Source organism: Onychomys torridus, chromosome 7 (assembly GCF_903995425.1).
Source record: "Onychomys torridus chromosome 7, mOncTor1.1, whole genome shotgun sequence".
Lineage (NCBI taxonomy): Eukaryota > Metazoa > Chordata > Mammalia > Rodentia > Cricetidae > Onychomys > Onychomys torridus.
Genome location: NC_050449.1, coordinates 29,654,125 through 29,674,121, shown reverse-complemented (window position 1 = coordinate 29,674,121; position 19,997 = coordinate 29,654,125). Strand labels below are relative to the sequence as shown.

Sequence of the window (19,997 nt, the reverse complement as noted above, 5' to 3'; positions counted from 1 at the left end):
GTCCTTATCAGCTGCTCCCAGGGAGCTCTGGCAAACTCCTGGACTCTTGAACTCCCAGGTCTTTGCAGAAAGCATTGCTGTCCACGCCATCCTAGATAGTGTCCGTGTACCCCGTGAGTATTTGTGCTGATGTCTATCTTTGGAGTGGGACATGAGGAGGAAGAGGAGGAGGAGGAGGAGGAGGAGGAGGAGGAGGAGGAGGAGGCGGCCCCTGAGCAAGGCAGGAGCTGCACTCGTGTCCTGTGGACTGAGGTCCGCTGCTTCCACCTCAGCAGTAATCCTGAACGGCCACTGTTCTTTGCTACTTTGAGTCATTCTACCAGACAGAGCTGTGTTTTCATCCTCAGTCACATAGCAGAAGACCCGGCCTGGAGTCTCATAACCTATGGGTAATCCAGAATTCAGGTCCAGGTATGTGAGACCCCCACACTGATTCTTTTGTTGTTGTTTTTGTTTTGTTTTTGTTTGTTTGTTTTTCAAGACAGGGTTTCTCTGTACTATAGTTCTGGCTGTCCTGAAACTCACTCTGTAGACCAGGCTGACCTTGAACTCACAGAGATCGGCCTGCCTCTGCCTCCCCAGTGCTGGGATTAAAGGCGTGCGCCACCACCACCTGGCTAACACTGTATTCTTAATTATAGTATTTTATTTTATCTCTCTCTTCTTCCTGCTGAGTTTTTTTTTTTTTAATTTAAAAGTATATTGTACAGGTTAAAAAGGTTAAACGGTTGATGGGTATATGAAAGCAAGGTGTGGTGGTGCACACCTGTAATTGCAGCCCTTGTAAAAGCTGTCCTCTGTAGCCTGTGCAATGTGAGACCTGCCTTAAACACAGACAGACGGGTGGATAGACAGACAGATAGACGGACACACACTCACACACACACTCCACATACAAGTTTCAACTGGATATACTGGCTCACATCTGTAGCCCTAGAACTCCAGAGGCTGGGGCAGGGGGATTGTGAGTTTGGAGCCACTCCAGACTACACGGTAAGATCCTACCTCCACTTAAATTAAAAACAACAACAACAACAACAACAACAAAACAATGGGGAAAAAAACAACCCAAAGCAAGAAATGTATCTTCCATTCTAAACTCTGTTCTGCTGAGCTGCTGCCTTTCAAGGCAGCCTCCTTCATAGTTTCCTGCATCCTTCCATTTTAAATGATCTTTCTGCAGACGTACGTACGTAGGCATACATATGACCCTCTGCTGAAAGTGGATCTGGAGATACCCAGAACACTTCTACCTGCTTCTTGGAATCTAATACTGGACTTGAGGGAGTCACTTGATGGCAGAACATACAGATTTAGATTCTCTTTCAGCTGCTATCATAGTGTTTGTGATCTCTGGCATCATATGCATTTAAACAGGTCTGTGTGGCTAGATATTTACGTTGTTTCCACTTTTTACTGATGTACAATGTGCTGGGAGGAGCCCAGTGCTGTGGCAAGTCCCTATAGTCCCAGCCCCAGGAAGGATGGAGAGAAGAGGTGGTTATACTGATAACAGTGTGGGCAGTATGGTGAAACCTGTCTATAAAACAGTAATAAAATACACACAGATGCTGAGCGGTGGTGGCACACACCCTTAATCTCAGCACTCGGGAGGCAGAGAGAGGCAGGTGAATCTCTGTGAGTTTGAGTTCAGCATGGTCTACAGAGCGAGTTCTGGGACAGCCAGGGCTGCACAGAGAAACCCTGTCTCAAAAAACAAACCAACACACACACACACACACACACACACACACACACACACACACACACACACGATATACAGGTGCTCGGTAAGAGTCTTGATAGACAGGTCTCTGTACAAACACAAGACTTCTGCAGAGTGAACTTCTGGCAGTGGATTCTTAGGGAACAAGGATGTTGATAGATATTGCTCAATCTCTACCCACAACGTTGACTCTGTTTTCAGTTCCACTGAAGGGGCCCCATTTCCCTTATTCTCCTCCATCACTGTGCACCTCAGGCCTCCGCTAGAATCAGAGAGAAGATGGTGCCCCAAGCATACTGGAGTTAGGAGTTCTGACTCGGGTGCTGGGGCTCTAACTCAGAACCTCGTGTATGCTAGACAAGCTCTACCCAGGCCCGGCTGGGATTTTTTACATGCAGATTTTTTACATCTTACCATAGGTGCCATTTATAGTCTTCACAGTAGCAATATATCCACACCCTTGTTCTACTTCAATTTTATGTTTTATTTTTCTGAGGTAGGGTCTCATGTAGCCCAGGCTAACCTCACAACCACGATGGAGGCAAGATTCACCTTGAACTTCTGATCTGCCTGCTTTCAGTCCTCATGTGCCATGAGCAGAGATGACAGGCATAAAGCAGCACACCTGGTACCTACGGTGGTGAGGATTGAACCTGGGGCTTTGCCCATGCTGGGCGGACTTCTTCCTACTGAGCTGCATCTCCGGTCCCTTACCTTAAAAATGTAATGTTAACCATCCCAATCATCAAATTAGTAAAAGTGAACATTTTCCCACGTTATGTCAGACATTGTTTTCCCTTTAAGAAAGAAAAGGGTGGAGGATTAAGGTTGTAGCTCAGGGGTAGAGCACTTACCTAGGAAAGAGGAGGACCTAGGTTCAATTCCTTTATACTGCCCAAAAAGAAAGAAAGGGTGAGGCAAAGCGGGGAGGTCAGGAGTGCAAGTCTGTCCTTGGCTGCATGAGCTCCCATCTAAAAGAAGGAGGAGATGGGTGAGGGAGAGGAAGAGAGTCAAACTCCTCATTAGGTATGAGCCCCAGCATAGGGAGGGACGGAGGGATGGAGGGACGGACAGAGGGAAGGCAGGCAGGCAGGCAGGCGAGCAGAAAAGGAAAGCAAGACAGGACATTACAAGTGCAAAACTAAAGATTTACACTTACAATTTGTTCTGTTCTTCTCATATGCCCAGAATTTAATTTTCCCTTAAAGCTGGGTATACCTCTGTTTTACTCTTTTATCATATGCTCATAATTTACACACACACACACACACACACACACACACGCACACGCACACGCACACGCACACGCACACGCACACACTCTACAAGCAGTATTGTTTTCTGATCCGTACTTTATCTGTTTGTAACACATAAAAGTTAAATTTGAGCTAGGCAATGGTGGCAATTGTCTTTAATCCCAGCATTTGGGAGGCAGAGGCAGGCAGATCTCTGTGAGTTCAAGGTCAGCCCTGTCTCAAAAAACAAAACAAAACAAAACAAACAAACAAAAAACAAAACAAAAAAACAGCAACAAACCAAAACTTAAAAAAAAGAAAGTTAAACTTGTAGTTTTAGGTTTATCTAAATTGATCCCCATGGATTAATCCCTTTGGTTTAAGTAGTGCTCAGTGTGAATAGACCACAGTTTACTTAGCCAGCTAGCTCCCTGCCTGGTACTAGTTCTCTTTTCTGCTGTTATAAACAAGTGCTCTTGGATGGGGTGTCTGTGTGAAAGGGAGGTTCCAGAAATGGAATTGCTAGATTTAAAGGTGTGTATGGCTTTAGCCTCACTCATACTGTGAAGTGCTCTGCTAAGCCTTTGTATCTGTTTCCGTCTCCTCTACCAGCCAACGACATGTTTCTGTGACAAGATACTGGGATTTAATCTGCATTGGTGGCCACCAAACACCAGCATATATTCAGGTGTAGTGGGTATTCCTTCTTATTCCCCTGATTCCTCCCACCCCTCTCTCTTTTTGAAAATATACGTTCTGGCTATGTAGCCCAGGCTGGCTTTGAACGTGCGTCTTCTGCCTCAACCAAGTGCTAGAACTACAGGCTAGGATTAACAAGCATGTACCATCAAAACTGACTCCCTGATTTAGTATTGGAAAAATACATACTCATAACACTATATTTTCCATCTTAGTCATTTAAAAATTTTGAAGAGAGAAAGAGAGAGAGAGAGAGAGAGAGAGAGTGAGAGTGTGTGTGTTCATTCATGTGGAATCCAATTGACAGCCTTGGGTCACTTTCAGGAACACTGTCTACCTATTTTTTTTTTTTTTTTTTTTTTTGAGATAGGACCTGGCATTGATCTGGAGCTCACCCTGTCATACTTGGCTGGGTGTATACTGCAATGTCCACAAGTTAAATTTACATTTTTAGATTTATCCAAATTGACCCATGATTTTTACATGGATATTTGGGATGTCAACTCAGGTTCTTATGGTTCAGGGAAGGTACTTTATAGACTGAGACATCCTCCTAACTCCTTTCTTAACATAGTTCAAGGGCATTAAGTACATTCACAGTATTCAGCCATTGCCACCATCGAACTGAAGAACTCTTCACAAAGAAGCAGAAACTTCCAGCTCCCTGAACCACTGCTTTTCCCATTCCCCACCCTGTCCCTCAACCACTTTTCTACTTTCTGTCTCTATGCTTTTGACTACTGAGTGCCTCCTTTAAGTAGAATCACACAGCATGTATCTTTCAGTGACTGCATTGTTTCACGTAGCATACTGTCCCCAATGTTCATCCACTGTGCAGCAATTGTCAGAGTGTTCTTGTGTGGCTGAACATGCGTACCGAATGTTGCTGATCACTTTGTTTTTCCATAGACACTTGGATTGCCTCTTCGTTTGGGATCTTGTGACTGACCAATTCTGTTGTGAATGTGGGTATACACGTATCTCTTGGAGGTCATGGTTTCTCTTTCATTGGGTGCATACTCAGAGGTGGAATTGTTGGATTCGATTTTGCCCTTTGCTTTTCTTTGGTTTGCTGTTTCTTTCTAATTTTTTCGGATTGCTGATACTCGGAGATCACATGCATTGTGTGTGACTCATTTGGTGCCTGAATCTTGAGCACTGTGTACCACCGTGAGGCAGGCAGTGGCTTGGAAAGGTCTGTTCTGGAGACAAATAGCTGCCCAGCAAGATGCTTTGCTCTGGAGCCCCGGGTGCTGCCTAGAGACACTGGGAACAACATCCTCAGGCTACCTCCTTCCTGCCTGTTCCACCCCACCAATGTTCCCATGAATCTGGGCCAATAGGTAGATCTGTGCTGAGTGCTGGGTGGAGTCTGGGCAGTGGTGTCCCTGTTGGCTCCTGAGGCAGCTGTAGCCTTGTGTATAGACGCAGGAGTAGACCAGCCACTGAGAGGACAGGTGAGCACAGGTGTGGGGGTGGGTTAGGAGGTGTGGCTGAGCCCCACTTCCCTTTTCTGGAGTGGGGGGACCTGGAGTGGAGAGGGGCTGCTGTATGCCTTGCCAAGTGCTTGCTCTGTATGGGGCCAGCACTGAAGCTGAGTGCTTTAAATGGCATGATATGTCGTAAGTGTGTGACACCTCTGGGAACTTAGCCTTGGTACTCTCATTTTGTTGTTTTGGGTCTTTATATAGGGTGTTTTTGCTCGTTTGTTTATGTTTTGTTTTGAGACAAAGTCACACTATGTAGCTCTGGCTGGCCTGAAACTTGCTATGTAGATCAGGCTGGCCTTGAACTCTGCCCTCCAAGTGCTGGGATTATACACACACACACTGGCTTTTGGGGGGCGGGTGGAGGGGGACAGACCCTTACTGTGTATCCCCTGCCTTGCCACTGCCTCCTGAGTGCTGGAACTAAAGGTGTGCTTTTTCAGAGGAGGAATCTGAGGCTGAATTCTCAGTTGGCTGCTGCAGAGGCTGAGTTAGAATTTCAGGTTTTTCAGAGTCCAAAGCCCTTTGAGCTCCCCCTCAGTTGGGTCCTGGTATCTTGTGCCAAACTGGCTGTCTTGAGGCACACGTGAGGAGGAAAGAGAAATAGTATGCCATTGGGCCCCAATCTTTCCTGGGGCCACCCAAAGTTTGCTGTCTTCAGCTTCTGCTATGTTCCAGCACTCTGGAACTAGTAGTGGTTGAGTTGAGGGAAAGCTGGCAACTGCCATATCTGCAGAAACCACATGTGCCTGGTGATAAAGGTGTCCTTCTGAAAGTAGCCGTTTAGCAGATAGTCGTTGCCAGTGGGAGACTCTAACAAGCCTCAGCACCTTGGATGTCCAGGTCAGCACAAAAGGGGGTCTGGAATTTTCTAACTTGATGAAACTTTCCACTCATAGTTTTGTTTTTTGTCTATTTGCTTGAGTGAACAAATGATGATTTAGACATTTGTGCTGATTACTTACCATGTACCTGGTATTCATTTGGTGTTTGGGAGGCTGGTCTAGTGGACACTAGAGATAGCATGGTATAACCGCCACAATGAAACTGAAACAGACCGATGTGATGAAGACGGATGTGGGAGTGAGGAGGCTGCTGGCAGCTGGGTGGCTAGGTGGACGCTGTGGCAGGAAGGAGAGAGAGTAGGGCGGGGAGTCTGGCCTTGGGTCCTAACCACTGATTCCAGATCCACGTGCACAGCACTGTTGACCCTTGTCCTAACACAGACCCACACATGAAGCTGCTGGCTTTGACTCCTGCCTCTGCGTCTACCCAGCCTCCATTCTTCTGTGCACAGGTTGGGGGTGGGAGGCATGCAGCGAAGTTCTTCGCACTGGTGGAAGGAAAATGTGTACAGTGAGGATGATCCAATGTACTCAGTGCAAGGACCTTGAACTCCTGTCTGTGCTTTCTGTCAGTGCTAACGTTGCAGGAGCACGCCACCATACTAGGCCTTGTGTTGTAGATCTGTAACACCAGCATGGAGGAAGCTGAGGCGGATCTAAAGTTCATGGACATCCTGAATTGCACATAAGGCCCTGCTTCAAAAACAGCTCCCCCTGCCCATCTCTTAAAACACACACACACACACACACACACACACACACACACACACACACACAGGGTAAAAATAGTATTTTCAAAACAGTTTTTACTCAGCGGAGCAGTGGTGGCGCACGCCTTTAATCCCAGCACTCAGGAGGCAGAGGCAGGCAGATCTCTGTGAGTTCGAGGCCAGCCTGGTCTACAGAGTGAGTTCTAGGACAGGCACCAAAACTACACGGAAAAACCCTGTCTCCAACCGCCACTCCCCCCCCAAAACAAAACAAAACAAAACAATTTTTACTCAGGGATGAGAGATGGCCCAGTAGTTAAGAGTACTAGCTAGATGTTTTTTCCAGAGGACCCGGGTTCAATTCCCAGAGCCCGTATGTCTGTAACTGCAGTTTCAGAGAATCTGATACTCAATTCTGGCCTCTGCAGTTGCTAGGCATCCACATGGTACACAGACACACATGTAAAACAGTCAAGCACATCAAATAAAAGCAATAAAAAAAAAAAAAAAAGAGTTAAGAATGGGTATCACATGCCTTGAATCCCAGAACTCAGAAGGCAGAGGCAGGTGGATCTGTGAGGTCAGCCCTGCCTTGTTTCCATAGTGAACTCCACTAGGCCAGCCAAGACTACACAGTGAGACCCTGTCTCCAAAAACATAAAAACAATCAAAAAATAAAAGAGTTTAAGGGTAGTTTGACTCACATTTCACTCCTGTTTTACATGGCTTCAGTTTCGGGGTTATTGCTTGCAATAGATGGCCTGCTGCTGGTGTATCTACTATTCATGGCTATCTGTGTACCTCACTTGGGATCATGTGGACATGTTTATGGCCATGATGAAATTGTGGAGGAGGAACTCCACCCTCTTTTTATAGACCAGAGACCTGAGGCTTGAGGAAGCCAGTTCATCCCCAAGTCACACGTCTTGCTGGTGGCAGAGGGAGCAATCAGCCCCAATGGCCTGCCCACAAAGCACAGCTCTTGGCCAGAAGACACAAGGCCCTCTGCAGATAGCTCCATCTGACCCAAACATGGCTACCAGGGTGGGTTCTGGGAAAGTTTGCCAAAAAATAGCCACTGGGGCAAGATGCCAAGTGAGAAAAGGGTTAAATGGGGACAGAGAAGAGCCTGTGGGGCAAGGTGGCAATGTCACCTTGAATTGGCCCAAGAGGAGAAGTCAGAGGCAGGGAGAGCGGTCTTCTCGACTGTGGTATGTTTAAGACATTGGGATTATCAATGACTATGGCACCCCTTCCCAGACATCTCAGGTCCCACTCGTTTCTCCTTTTTGAAGCAGAGCGTAGGAAACCAGCTGTCCTGCTTCCTATGGTCCCTCAGGGGTGGGCACCACTGTCTTTTGTCACAGATTGAACCAGAAGAACTCTTGTAAACTGTCTGGCTTTGTGCTCTCCTATGGAAATATAATGGGAGCCACAAGCACACACACAAAAAAAATTATTTTTGTTTTTGGGGCTAAACAGATGGTTCAAAGTGGTTAAGAGCGCTTGATGCAGAGGACCCAGGTTCAGTTCCCAACACCCACGTTGGGTAGCTGACAACTGCTTGTAACTCCACCCAGGGGATCTGACACACTCTTCTGGGCTCTGCAGGCACCTGCATGCATAGAAGCCAGAGGAGAGCTTATTTTAAGAGTTGATTTTTTTTTTTCCTTCTAGTATATGTATGGGTTCTGGGGATCAAATTCAGTTGAGCCATCTTGTCACCTGACAAAAGTATTTTAAGCCACCTGGGCTTGTTGGTATTGTTTGGCCAGACAAGGGCTACTATAGTTCACTGCTTTCAGATAAGGCATCTGGAAGCCAAAGGAAAGAGGGCCTGGCCGTGCTGGTGGTGAGCTAGCCCCAGATTGCAGTGTTGTTAGCCTCCTGGGTGGGCAGTATTGGAAGAGAACTGTCCTCAGGAGGCCGTGGCTGGGAGAAACCTGGGACAAGTCACTATTGGCAACCATTTCTCCTTTATGTATCCTGACTATGACCTGGCCTCCAGAGTGGCCACTTGATCACATGGGCTTCAGATTTCTAATCCTGAGAATTCATGGAATTTGGTGTCTGCCCCTCTAGGCAAACACCAAAAGTATAATTTTCAGAAGGCTCCTTGTGATGTCTTGTGACCAGCAAGACATCAAATGGATGATGACTTAGCACTGTTATCAGTCAAGACACCGTATCATTGGATGATACGATACTTCTACCCAGATGTCTTCCAGGCTGGGGTATTAGGATGTGTATGGAGCCCAAAGGTGAGCACCAGAGAGAGCCTTGTGACTACGTTGGGAAGGTTGTCTACCTCCTTTTCATTTGTGCTTGGGTGACTTGGAGGATGCCTCCACCTTCCACAGGTGGCCTTGAAGCATTTGGTCAGTTTCTCTGTCCAGTCTCTCAGTGAGCCTGGAAGAACAGTCTCACCACAGGCTTCCTGTGATCACACTACACAGGGATGGGGACTGACATCCAGCCAGGACATTGCCAGGGGCTGTGTCACAAGTGCCGAAGGGACTCGACCCATGACTGCTCTTTTTTCTACATCATGACAATGATTCCTGATGAATAGATCCATTGTTTAAGATTTAATTATTTATTATGTATTCAGGCTTCTGTCTGCATGTGTGCCTGCATGCCAGAATAGGGCGTCAGGTCTCATTATAGATAGTTGTGAGCTACCATGTGGTTGCTGGGAATTGAACTCAGGACCTCTGGAAGAGCAATCAGTGCTCTTAATCTCTGAGCCATCTCTCCAGCCCCCCCCAGATTCGTTTGTTAATCTAACAAATTTGTTTTGAGAGAGCTGTGTGCCAGGCACAGTTCTAATTATTGGTGGTACAACAGCAAGCAGAACAATTTTAAAAAATGTTTACAGGTAGGGGAGCATTAGCTCTGTGGGGGATTGCTGCTGGGAAGTGTGGAAAAGGTGAATGAAGAGCTAGATGTGTAGATATTCAAGCCTGTGTCCAAGACAAAAGCCTTCCTACCTGACATACAGCAAGTGCAGAGGCTGAAGGAAGGTGTATGCCTAGCTTCCCTCACCAAGGCATGGACACATGAGAGAAGAGTTAGGTGATGAGGAAGAGAGGAACTGGTCATGTGGGTCCCTGGAGCTCGGCAGAGGTGGGTCATGTGGATCTTTGTTGGCATGGGAAGGTAAACCATCAAATGGAGACCACAAGCAGAACCAGGGTATTGGCCCTTTAGTGAGAAGAAGAGCCTATGAGGTTGCATTAATCACAGTATATTCAGTCCTGCTTGAATCCACTATGGGATACTGGCACTAATACTAAGCTAAGAAGAATTCCTGCGAGTTAACTGACACCATGGAGACTCACCTTGGTAAAGTGGGAAAGGTCCTAGTGAAGTTTAGTAGTTACAGTCCAGATATGCTGCTAAGTGTCCCATAGCACACAAGATGCTGCTACAGTGAGTTACCTGACTCCTAAAACCAACAGTGCAGAGGTTGGGAGAACCAGATCCTGCATTTGGTAACCATGAATTTCAGTTATTAATAAGAGACATAGAACATCTTTCATAGACACATGGTGGCATGCGCCTATAACCCAGCACCCTGGAGGCTCCAGAAGGGTCAGGAGTTCCAGACCAGCCTATGCTACATAGCGAGTTTAAAGTCAGCCACTGCAAAGTAGTGAGGCTGGCTTTATTTTCACTTTAAAATTTTTTGTGTGTGAGAACTTCACACAATGTGTTTTGATCATTTTCACCACCCCCAAGCTCTTCTCAGATCTACCCCTCCTTCCCTACACCAAACTTTGTGTCATTTTTAAAAAAATACCCATCACATCCAATTTATACTGTTTGCATATTCTTAGATGTGTGGCCTCCCACTGGAATGCGGTTGACTTTCCAGGGGCTACAGAAAGAAAAGAAAATTGACTCTTCCTCTCCCAGTAGCTGCCAAGAGCTCATGGCTAGAAGTAGGACCCCAGGCCCACCTCGCCCCTTGATACTGGGGATTGGTCTGTGCTGATCTTGCACAGGTCTTAGGCTTGCTGTCACAGTCTCTCTGGGTTTCTTATGCACCTTGCCCGATGGATCCTGAAGACATCTTGCCATTTCCTTTCTTTGCCTCTTATCCCCTTTCTACCCACTCTTCTGCAATAACCCCTGGGCCTTGGTAGGAGAGTATGTGATACACATGTCCCATTTAGGGCTGAGCATCCTGCATCCCTGGTCCTTGACCAGTGTGAGCCTCTGTACTTAACACTCTCTACTGCAAGATTCTCTGATGAGGCCAGCTTTAAAAGTCAAGGTCTGTAAATGTATTTCAGTGATAAAATTCCTGCCTAGCATATGTAAGGCCTGGATTTGAACCCCGGAAACACACACACACACACACACACACACACACACACACACACACACAACATCTTTAATTTTTTTTTTTTTTTTTTTTTTTTGGTTTTTCAAGACAGGGTTTCTCTGTGTAGCTTTGCACCTGTCCTGGAACTCGCTCTGTAGACCAGGCTGGCCTCAAACTCACAAAGATCCGCCTGCCTCTGCCTCCCGAGTGCTGGGATTAAAGGTGTGTGCCACCACCACCCGGCGCATGTTTAATTTTTTTTATTACCACTTTTTTTGGTCAAACATCTGCTCTATAATATGGTGTGATAACTGTGATAATATGGTCTGGAGACACAAAGAAATCTCTGATCAGAAGTTATTACTTCATGAACAAAAATATAAAAGCTTATAATTCTATAATATGAAATTACAGTTTGGGATATATAATTCAGGCATTCTAAATCTCCAGTTTCAGAGGTCAAAGGATATTGAGCAAGGCATTTAGTAACTAAATAACATAAACCAGTAACTATAAGACATAGGCTTCTATGATCTGTTTAGTGCTTGAATCAATGTATCAACAGTAGTTTGTGGGAACAAAGCATAAGTTATTCAGAGAGACCTGCAAAGATTCACACTATAGATGGGGTTGTTTATGATGGACTGAGTTGTTTGGCTCATGGTACCAGGGGCGGCCTCATCCCATAGTAGACGGTGCAAAGGCAATGTGTGGGGATAGCGAGGATTCGTTCTCTTCTACTTCACAACAAGGCATCCATTGGCATCCATTCCCTCTGTAACTCGACCCGTAAGGGAAGGGTTCTCAGGACCTAAACAAATCTTAAAGGACCCACCTCTCAATTTCAATCTTAAAAATCCAAAGACTAGAGTCTCTAAATCAGGTGTGATTAGAGACCTAGTCAAGGCAGATTTATCTGTTCAGAGACTGTGTGTTTGATTTTGTTTATACTGTATTTTTTCTTCTCTTCACTTCTTCCTCTGCTATATTTTCTTCTCCTTTCTTTCCATGATTTACTTTATAACTTAAAAATAGTATTTTGTGGCTGAGTGTGATGGCACATGATTTTAATCCCAGCAGGAGGCAGAGGCAGGTGAGTTATGAGTTTGAGGCCAGCCTGGTCCATGTAGTGAGTTCTAGGCCAGCCAGGGGCCACATAGTGAGATCCTGTCTCAAACACACACACTAATAATATTTTGAGTGGAATCGTTAATGATAGGTTTTCTTTCCTAATTTGAATTTGTCTATACATTTTCCTCTAGCTACCACTGTAGCTGCATACTAAAAATGCTTCTGTTGTTCAACTCTGGGGTTATTTCCTCATTCTCATAGCAATTCTTTTTTTGTTTTGTTTTGTTTTTGTTTGTTTGTTTGTTTTTCGAGACAGGGATTCTCTGTGTAGCTTTGCACCTTTCCTGGAACTCGCTTTGGAGACCAGGCTGGCCTCGAACTCACAGAGATCCGCCTGGCTCTGCCTCCCAAGTGCTGGGATTAAAGGCGTGCGCCATCACCACCCGGCTAGCAATTCATTTTGACCCTTGAATTATTTAGCCCTGTGATGTTGTTTGGCTGGCAGATTGAAGTCTTGCCCTCAGCTCTCAGACTGATATTGTGTTCTGAGGACCCGCCGTTCTGGGATCTCAATGGAAGGCTTTGCCCACATGTAGATAGTTCCACTAGGCCTCCTAGGACCCCACTGTGTTCTGACTCCACAGTTCCGCTGGGCCTTGCCTCTGTAAGAGTTTCCTTTGCTGGCTCCAGCTATGTCCTGGCCCCAGGCTGCCGTGACGTCCTTTGACATCCAGGCTGAGGAAGTCATGTCCAATTGCTCTTACATGCTGTGCCTACAGAGTTGGCATCCTGTGGGCACTGCCACTGCTTGCCTCCTGCTGCCTTTGGAGGGATGGGCCAAGCTGCTCCAGAGAGTAGTGGTTGAGACAGCGGGAAGCTGCCAAAGAATGTGGGGAGTAAAGGCGTATCACAGCCCTTGGCAGCGAGCCCCAAGGTCTTGCCTTTCTTCTGTTTATTTTCTTCTCTAAAGCTTGGCATTCTGGGTGTGAAATGGGAGGGACCTCAATAGGAGTTTCCAAGGGGCCTTTGGGGTCATTCTCCCATTGTCCTGATGAATAGCCTCAGACCTCATTCTGTCTATACTAATCTTATCAGATGATTACTTGGCCACACCTGCATTTTCCTCCCATGAAACATTTAATTCTCTACAGAGTCCAGGCTGAGAATCCTCCCAATCCCTGAGTTCTGTTTCCTTTTAATTATGGATTCCATTTTAAAATCATGTCTTTATATATACTCACCGTCTTCAGTCCAGCCACACAGCATCCCAAATGCTTTGTGGCCAAGGTGTTTCTTCCACCAAATATCCTCTTTCATCCTGCCGTCCTCCACAGAGTTTTAGGGCACAGACAATTCAGCCAAGTTGTCAGCCACTTTATTACCAGGATGGTCTTTTCTCCAGTTCTAACAACACTTGTGTAGTCAGAGAGTCCAGACTTTGCCTGCAGTTCTGGTGTGAGCCATTCCCCGAACCTGTGTTCATCCTAACAGTACTTTTCCTAGCCCACACATACCGATTCTTCTAGCCTCTCCCCAGCTCCTAAGGGTATTTATTACAGCGATAGCCCCACTTAATCACGACTAGGTCGGTTTTTTTAGTCTGTTCTGTACATCTCTAACTACATTCTGTAGCCAAGATAATGTATAATGAACAAGTTCATTTGGATCATGGTTCTGGAGGGTGTGAAGTCCAAGATGAGACCTTCTGGCTATTTCATCACCAGACCAAAGGCAGAGAGTGGGAATAGGGGAGAGGGTCAGAGGCTGAATTTGTCTTTTCACACTGGCTCCATTCCCATCTTATGGAATCCATTCCCGTGTTAAAGCACTGAGCACTCACGAGAGCAAAGCTCTCTGCACAAAGCACTGAGAATTGAACGCTAGCCAAGTTTTTTACTCTGGAGACCTCCCCACCTCTTAAAGGTCCCGTCTCCCAATACCACCACATTCAGGATCAAGTGTGCACTGATGAGTTTTAGGGCTCACATTTAAACCATAGGAGGCATCCTAATGCTGACCAACCTGGGCAGAGTCGGGGGTGTGGAAGTGGATGTTCTGTTAGTGTGCTTGGGGTACAGCTACTCAGTGTACCTTTAGTTTCTTTTCTGGTTGATGTAACAAACTAGCTGGAACAAGCAATTGAAGGCAGGAAGGATCTGTTCTGGCTCACAGTTGGAGGGTCCAGTCCGTCATGGTGGGGAAGGCACAGCAGCCAGGGTGAGAGGTGGCTGGTCACACTGCATTCAGACTGGGGAAGTCGAGAGCCCTCGGAGCTGGTTCTCCACTCACTTTCTCCTTCATAATCAGTCTTGGCCACAGCCGGTGGAATGATTGGTCTTCCCAATTAAGCTAATCTGAAAGATCACTCAACATGCCCTAGGTGACTCTGTGTCCTGTCAAGTTGAGTATTAATCCTCACACATACATTGGTATACCTGCATTCGTAGCTTCCTGGTGACACAGTGCCAACATTGTGGTCATGAGAGTGTCTTTTGAGATGGTTTTGGATCGGAGCACTGTAAACCAGAGCAAGGTTTGCTGTGTGTCATTTTTCAGCAAGAGGTGGAGTGGGCAGTAAGGAAGTGGAGTGTTGAAGTTTGACCTTGGAGGAAACCTTGAAACAAGGATAGCCTGAGGAGGAGATGAAGCAAACACAGGTGTTTGCAGAGACAGAACAGAAGAGGTAGGAAGAGCAGAGGGGTGGAGAATTAGGCTGGACCTGATTCTGGGAAGGTGATAGACAGGGATCCCTCATCCAGGTGGTAGATTTGGAGAGAGAAGTGATGGATGAGTCTAAAGGTGTTAAAATGGCAAGCAGAGCCAGGGTTTTTTTGTTGTTGTTGTTTGTTTGTTTTTTGTTTTTGTTTTTTTGTTATTGTTGTTTTTCTTACAGAACTGAGAGCCATCGGGGATATGGCTCCATGGTAGAGAGAGCACTTGCCTAGCATGCCAAAGGCTTTGAATTCAATCCAAACAAAAAAATCCTGAGGGGCAGATATTCAAGAGCTAACGAGCATAGAACCATTCAGCAAGCCTTGGACTTCAGCCTGCCCCCTACTACACACACACACACACACACACACACACACACACACACACACACACACAGTCCTAGACCCTCCCTCTCAGCAATATCATTAAGCTGAGTCCCGTGGGTAGCCTCAGCCCTTGGGGGATATTGATCAATAGGACTTTTTTGGGTAGCAGGTACTAGCTGGTTACCAGCCTCTCCAGGGCCCTTTCTTCCTATGTCCTTGTTTGCCATTTTGAGAGTCCCCTGACTGTGCTTATCAGCACACTTTATGCCAGGGATACCTTGGTTCATGGAAGAATACCAACGATGCAGACAACTTTCCTGACATGGCTGGCTTTGCCTAGCAGGTTGGGTGAATAGATTCTCCTTGGCAGCTGGTTCAGAGGAGACGCTGCTGAGCCTTGGACTGGGTTGCAGGTTTCTCCTCAACAGATTGTCCTTTTAGCCACCAGTCAAGAAGCCCTGTCCCCCTGGAATATCCAGGGACACAGAACAATCCTCTGGGCTTGGCCCAGCAAGGAAAGGAAATAAGTCCTAGGTTGGGCACCTTGGAGAAAACCCTAAGACTAGCCAGGCTGCTTACAATTGTCCTGGTATTGATTTGGAACAAAGATGTGCCAGTGTAGACCTGCATTGGGAAAGAGGCCAATGAAGGAGTAGTTGTCTTGTTTGAGTTTGCTCCAAGCTACTTCCCAATGACTGCCAAAGTCTCTTCCCAAGGTCAGTGCCAGAGTATGGCTGAGTAGTTGTCTGTCATAGACTCTGGAACCTGTTCTATGCAGGATTTTCCATTTTGGCGGCATGCTAGAGTCACAGAGAAAGTGGATCTGTTGTTTTGTTTGTTTTCCTTTTTACTCATGATGCCTGGCCTCTAACTAATGTGATCAAAGTCATGGAGAGCCAGACTTGGACATCTGGATATTTTAAACCCCTTCGGTCACTGCACTGTGTAGCCAGCTTTAACTGGAAAGTTCCCCCTTAAGAGAGATCTAGACAAAGGAGGGTAGGAGAGGAGGCAGTTGATGATGAATCCGGGCATGGAATTTTTCAACTCCAAGTGTGGTCCTAGCAAGGCCTAAGGGAGCTGGTAAGAGCATAAATCCTCAGGCCTCACCCATACCCTCTGAATCAAAATGTGCTCATCAAAGGTTAAGTAGTCATCTTTGGAGGCTGTCTAACTAAGCTGGTGGTTTTCCACCATGACTGCACATTAGAATCACCTGCCGTGTGTAAGCAAATTCCAGGGCTGGGCTAGACCAGTGAACTGGAAATGTCTTCATGTGGAACCCAGACAAATACTCATTAAGAATTTTAAGTGGTTTTATTTTTATATTTATTTCTTTTTTTGGGGGGGAGAGGGAGGGAGGGAGGAGGGAACTTGTGTATGGAGGTCAGAGGATGACTAGAGGGAGTGGTTCTCTCCTCCTGTCCCCTGCATTGAACACAGGTAATTCAACGGGCTTGGCCACAAGCACCTTTACCTGCTGAGCCATCTTGCTGCCCAGACAACAACAGACTGTTTTCCTGCTCATCTGTCATCCAGAACCTCTTCCCTGAGCACTGCTTCTCAAACTTAAATGTAGGACCATGTTCAAATCTAGATCCTGATTTTGTAGGTCTGCAGGAGGCCTAAGACTCTACCTGGCTAATAAGAGTCCCTTTGGTGCTTATGTTGCTGAGCTGACAAATGCATTTTGAGCACCAGGGATTTAGCTATTGATTTACTTCCTGTGTTGACAGCTGAAGAGAATGAGAGCCAGAGAAGGACATATGTTCCATGGTCACCTAACATGCCATTCATTTAATGTTTCAGTTTTTAACTTTTGGTGGTCAGAGTTGGGGCTTATTAAAGATAGTTTAATATAATTTTAAGCATGAAGACTTAGAGAGAGGTGCTTAGAAATATAGACCCCAGAGCATTGGTGTGAGTTTCTCAAAGAAGACTCATCCATTTAATGCCTTTAATGAAGTAAATTAGTTAATTAGTTAATTTTTGAGACAGGGTCTCACTGTGTAGTTCATGGGAGACAGCCATGCAGGAGAAGCCCATGTGATGAGGAATGACTTGGAGATTGTTGTGAGTAGCAAGGGAAGGTGTGTTCACTTTGAGGACTGTCAAGAATTATTAAGGGTGACTTTAACTAAAATTTAGGATAACAGATCTCACTTTTGGCTGAGTGAGTGTGGTGGCACCTATCTCTTTCACTCACTCACTCACTCACTCACTCACTCATTTACTCACTCACTCACACACTCACTCACACACTCACACACTCATATTCTCACTCACACACACTCAAGCACACACACTCACACACACACACACACTCACTCACACACTCACACACTCACTCATTTACTCACTCACTCACTCACTCATTTACTCACTCACTCACACACTCATTTACTCACTCACTCACTCACTCACTCACTCATTTACTCACTCACTCACACACTCACTCACACACTCACACACTCATATTCTCACTCACACACACTCAAGCACACACACTCACACACACACACACACACATGAAAGAAGGGGAGAGAAAGAGAACAAAGTAAAACAAAAGTTAGTCTTTTTCTTTCTTTTGAGGAGGAGCATCTTCAATCCCCTCCAGTGTTTTGCAGATGGCTGCTAATTCCCTACAGAGGAATGAGGAAGTGTCTGGCATGTCTGGGTTCTACCCTATACTCAATTGTTTGTTTTTGTTTGTTTGTTTTTTGGTGGTTTTTGTTTGTTTGTTTGGTCATGGTTCTTGAACTCATAGTGGGATCTGGGGAATGTCTCCACTTGGGGTCACACCCTTGACTCCATAATAGGAGTGTATTCAGAATCATAGATTTATGACTGTGATACACGACATTTCCTCCAGATGCTGATCCTGCCTCCAAGAAATAATCCAAGATGTTTTACTTGGCCTCAGGAGAGCACAAACTAGCGCTTCCTTCACAGTCTGTCATGAGTCATTTGCTCTGTAGGTGAAAATGCATGTCCCAGGACCCATCCAAACCAATAAAGCCCATGTCTGTGGAATGCATGTGCTCAGTGCATGGCTCTGTGATTTTCTCTGTTCCTGACCATTTGAGAAACAGAACAGGACAGAAGCAACATAGACTGGAAGAAGCTGGCACTTAGCATCTATACATCTACCTAAGTCTGTTAAGCCACAAAGATTTCTTAGTAGTGTGGTCTTAGAGGAGTTGGTCTGTAGAACAATTTACTGCTTCTGACCTCCCATATTACTTTGCTAGCTTCTGCCCACTGACAAGGGAAGTAACCCTTGACTCCTTGTAAATCCGTACCCTTGGGGCTCCCTGACCCCTCGTGTACAGCACCAGCCTTCCTTCCTGAGTTTACCATGTATCTTAGGAGGTGAGACCTGGGTACTGCCAGAGTCTAGAAGGGCTGAGAAGAGGGTTTCTTGAGGACCTTCATAGCCGCATCCTCATTCCCAGTATCTGTCCCAGTGCCTCTGCCTGGCTGAAGTCTGCAGAGATTGCTCATGGGGCCAGAGGCAGCAGTGGCCCCAGATGGGATGAGCTTCAGTTGGACCAAGAACCAATCAAAATCTGGCATAGTTAACTTTTGTGTCAGAAATGGTGGATGCACCTACTTGTCCCCCAAACTGATTCTTCCTGAGTCAAAATGCTGGAGAACCTCATTGAACACTGGTGTCAGTAAGTCTGGCATGGGAACTGAAAGAGGGCTGGGGCCTCAGTTCCCCTTCCTGTAGCCGGGCCCCACCAAGATCTCTCACACTGCCCTCTGAGAGCTGAGGAGGAAGATCACCTGGGGCTGGCCGCCCCATGGCGTGGCTTCGTGCTCCTAGAAGAGGAAAGGGTCAGGCACAGGGTGTGATCTGCTCTAGTGTCTAGGTAGGAGCGCAGATGGAACTGGACTGACACCTGGGACTCCTGCCTCCTAGGTGGCCCGAGGCAGCCGGGATGACACTTCTCCCCAGGAACCCTGCTATCTGCTGAGAAACATGACCAGCAAATCCCGTGAGTGTTGTCCAGGGGCTCCCCTGAGCTGGAGGGTCATTTTGGGATTCCCTCAAGGATGGTAGACAGTCACACTAGGAGCCAGGGACCCTCTTTTCATCCTGAAATACCTGGGTCCCAGCTCCTGGGACAGGAGATGCCAGGGATTGCTGTGCCAGGGGTAGAGGGATGGGTAAAGGAGAAGGTGGCTTGGAGCTGTACCTTCCTATCTCTACCTCCAGCTCCTCTGTGCATGTACCTTGCAGGCTGGAAGTTCCTGGCCATGCTGGCTCTGGTCCTTGTCGTTGTCATGGTGTGGTATTCCATCTCCCGAGAAGATAGGTACGTTGAACTGTGAGTACGCTTTCTGTGTCATTCCATTGTTTCTTGTCAGAGATGGGCTGATACAAAGGCAGGGTGTCTAGCAAGGCAGGAAGTTTTTGAGACCCTTGGCCTGACCTCTCCTCTTCAGCTGCTAGCCCAGAGCCCTTTCATGAGGTTGGGTGGGATGGGTAGGGGTGGGGATCCAGGTGGTTTTTATGATCTCTCACAAAGGAAATATTGGGGCAGAAAGATCTGCACCCTCGATGGTTTGGGTTCAAAGTGGAACTTAGGTTGAGGAGATGCTAACTATTTAATCCTTCTCCAGTACCGTAGGAGCTCTGTGCCATCACTGGGGAGGTGGACCCTGTCTGGGATGCTAGCCTCGGGGCCTCAGTTGACTGGGCCTCCTGACTCTTCTCTTCCTCTCTCCAGCTTTTATTTTCCCGTCACAGAGAAGAAAGAGCCGTGCTCCCAGGGTGAGGCAGAGAGGCAGGCCTCTAAGATTTTCGGCAAGTAAGCACCTGGTGATGGGACAGGGCATGGGGGATGGAG

General features: G+C 46.6%; 1 protein-coding gene across 4 annotated transcripts in view; it reads left to right on the top strand.

The window, feature by feature from the left end:
• Positions 1 to 19,997, top strand: part of St3gal4 (ST3 beta-galactoside alpha-2,3-sialyltransferase 4) — a 39,815-nt gene that overhangs the window by 12,976 nt on the left and 6,842 nt on the right. The window contains exons 2-4 of one of the 4 annotated variants that reach the window (XM_036193929.1): positions 19,067 to 19,142; positions 19,388 to 19,475; positions 19,878 to 19,958. In XM_036193929.1, the coding sequence (XP_036049822.1) occupies positions 19,127 to 19,142; positions 19,388 to 19,475; positions 19,878 to 19,958 (185 nt within the window). In that variant the 5' untranslated portion in view covers positions 19,067 to 19,126. Of the gene's footprint in view, positions 1 to 19,066; positions 19,143 to 19,363; positions 19,476 to 19,877; positions 19,959 to 19,997 lie in introns of those variants that run through there. The other 3 variants (XM_036193931.1, XM_036193930.1, XM_036193928.1) reach the window with 3 other exon arrangements.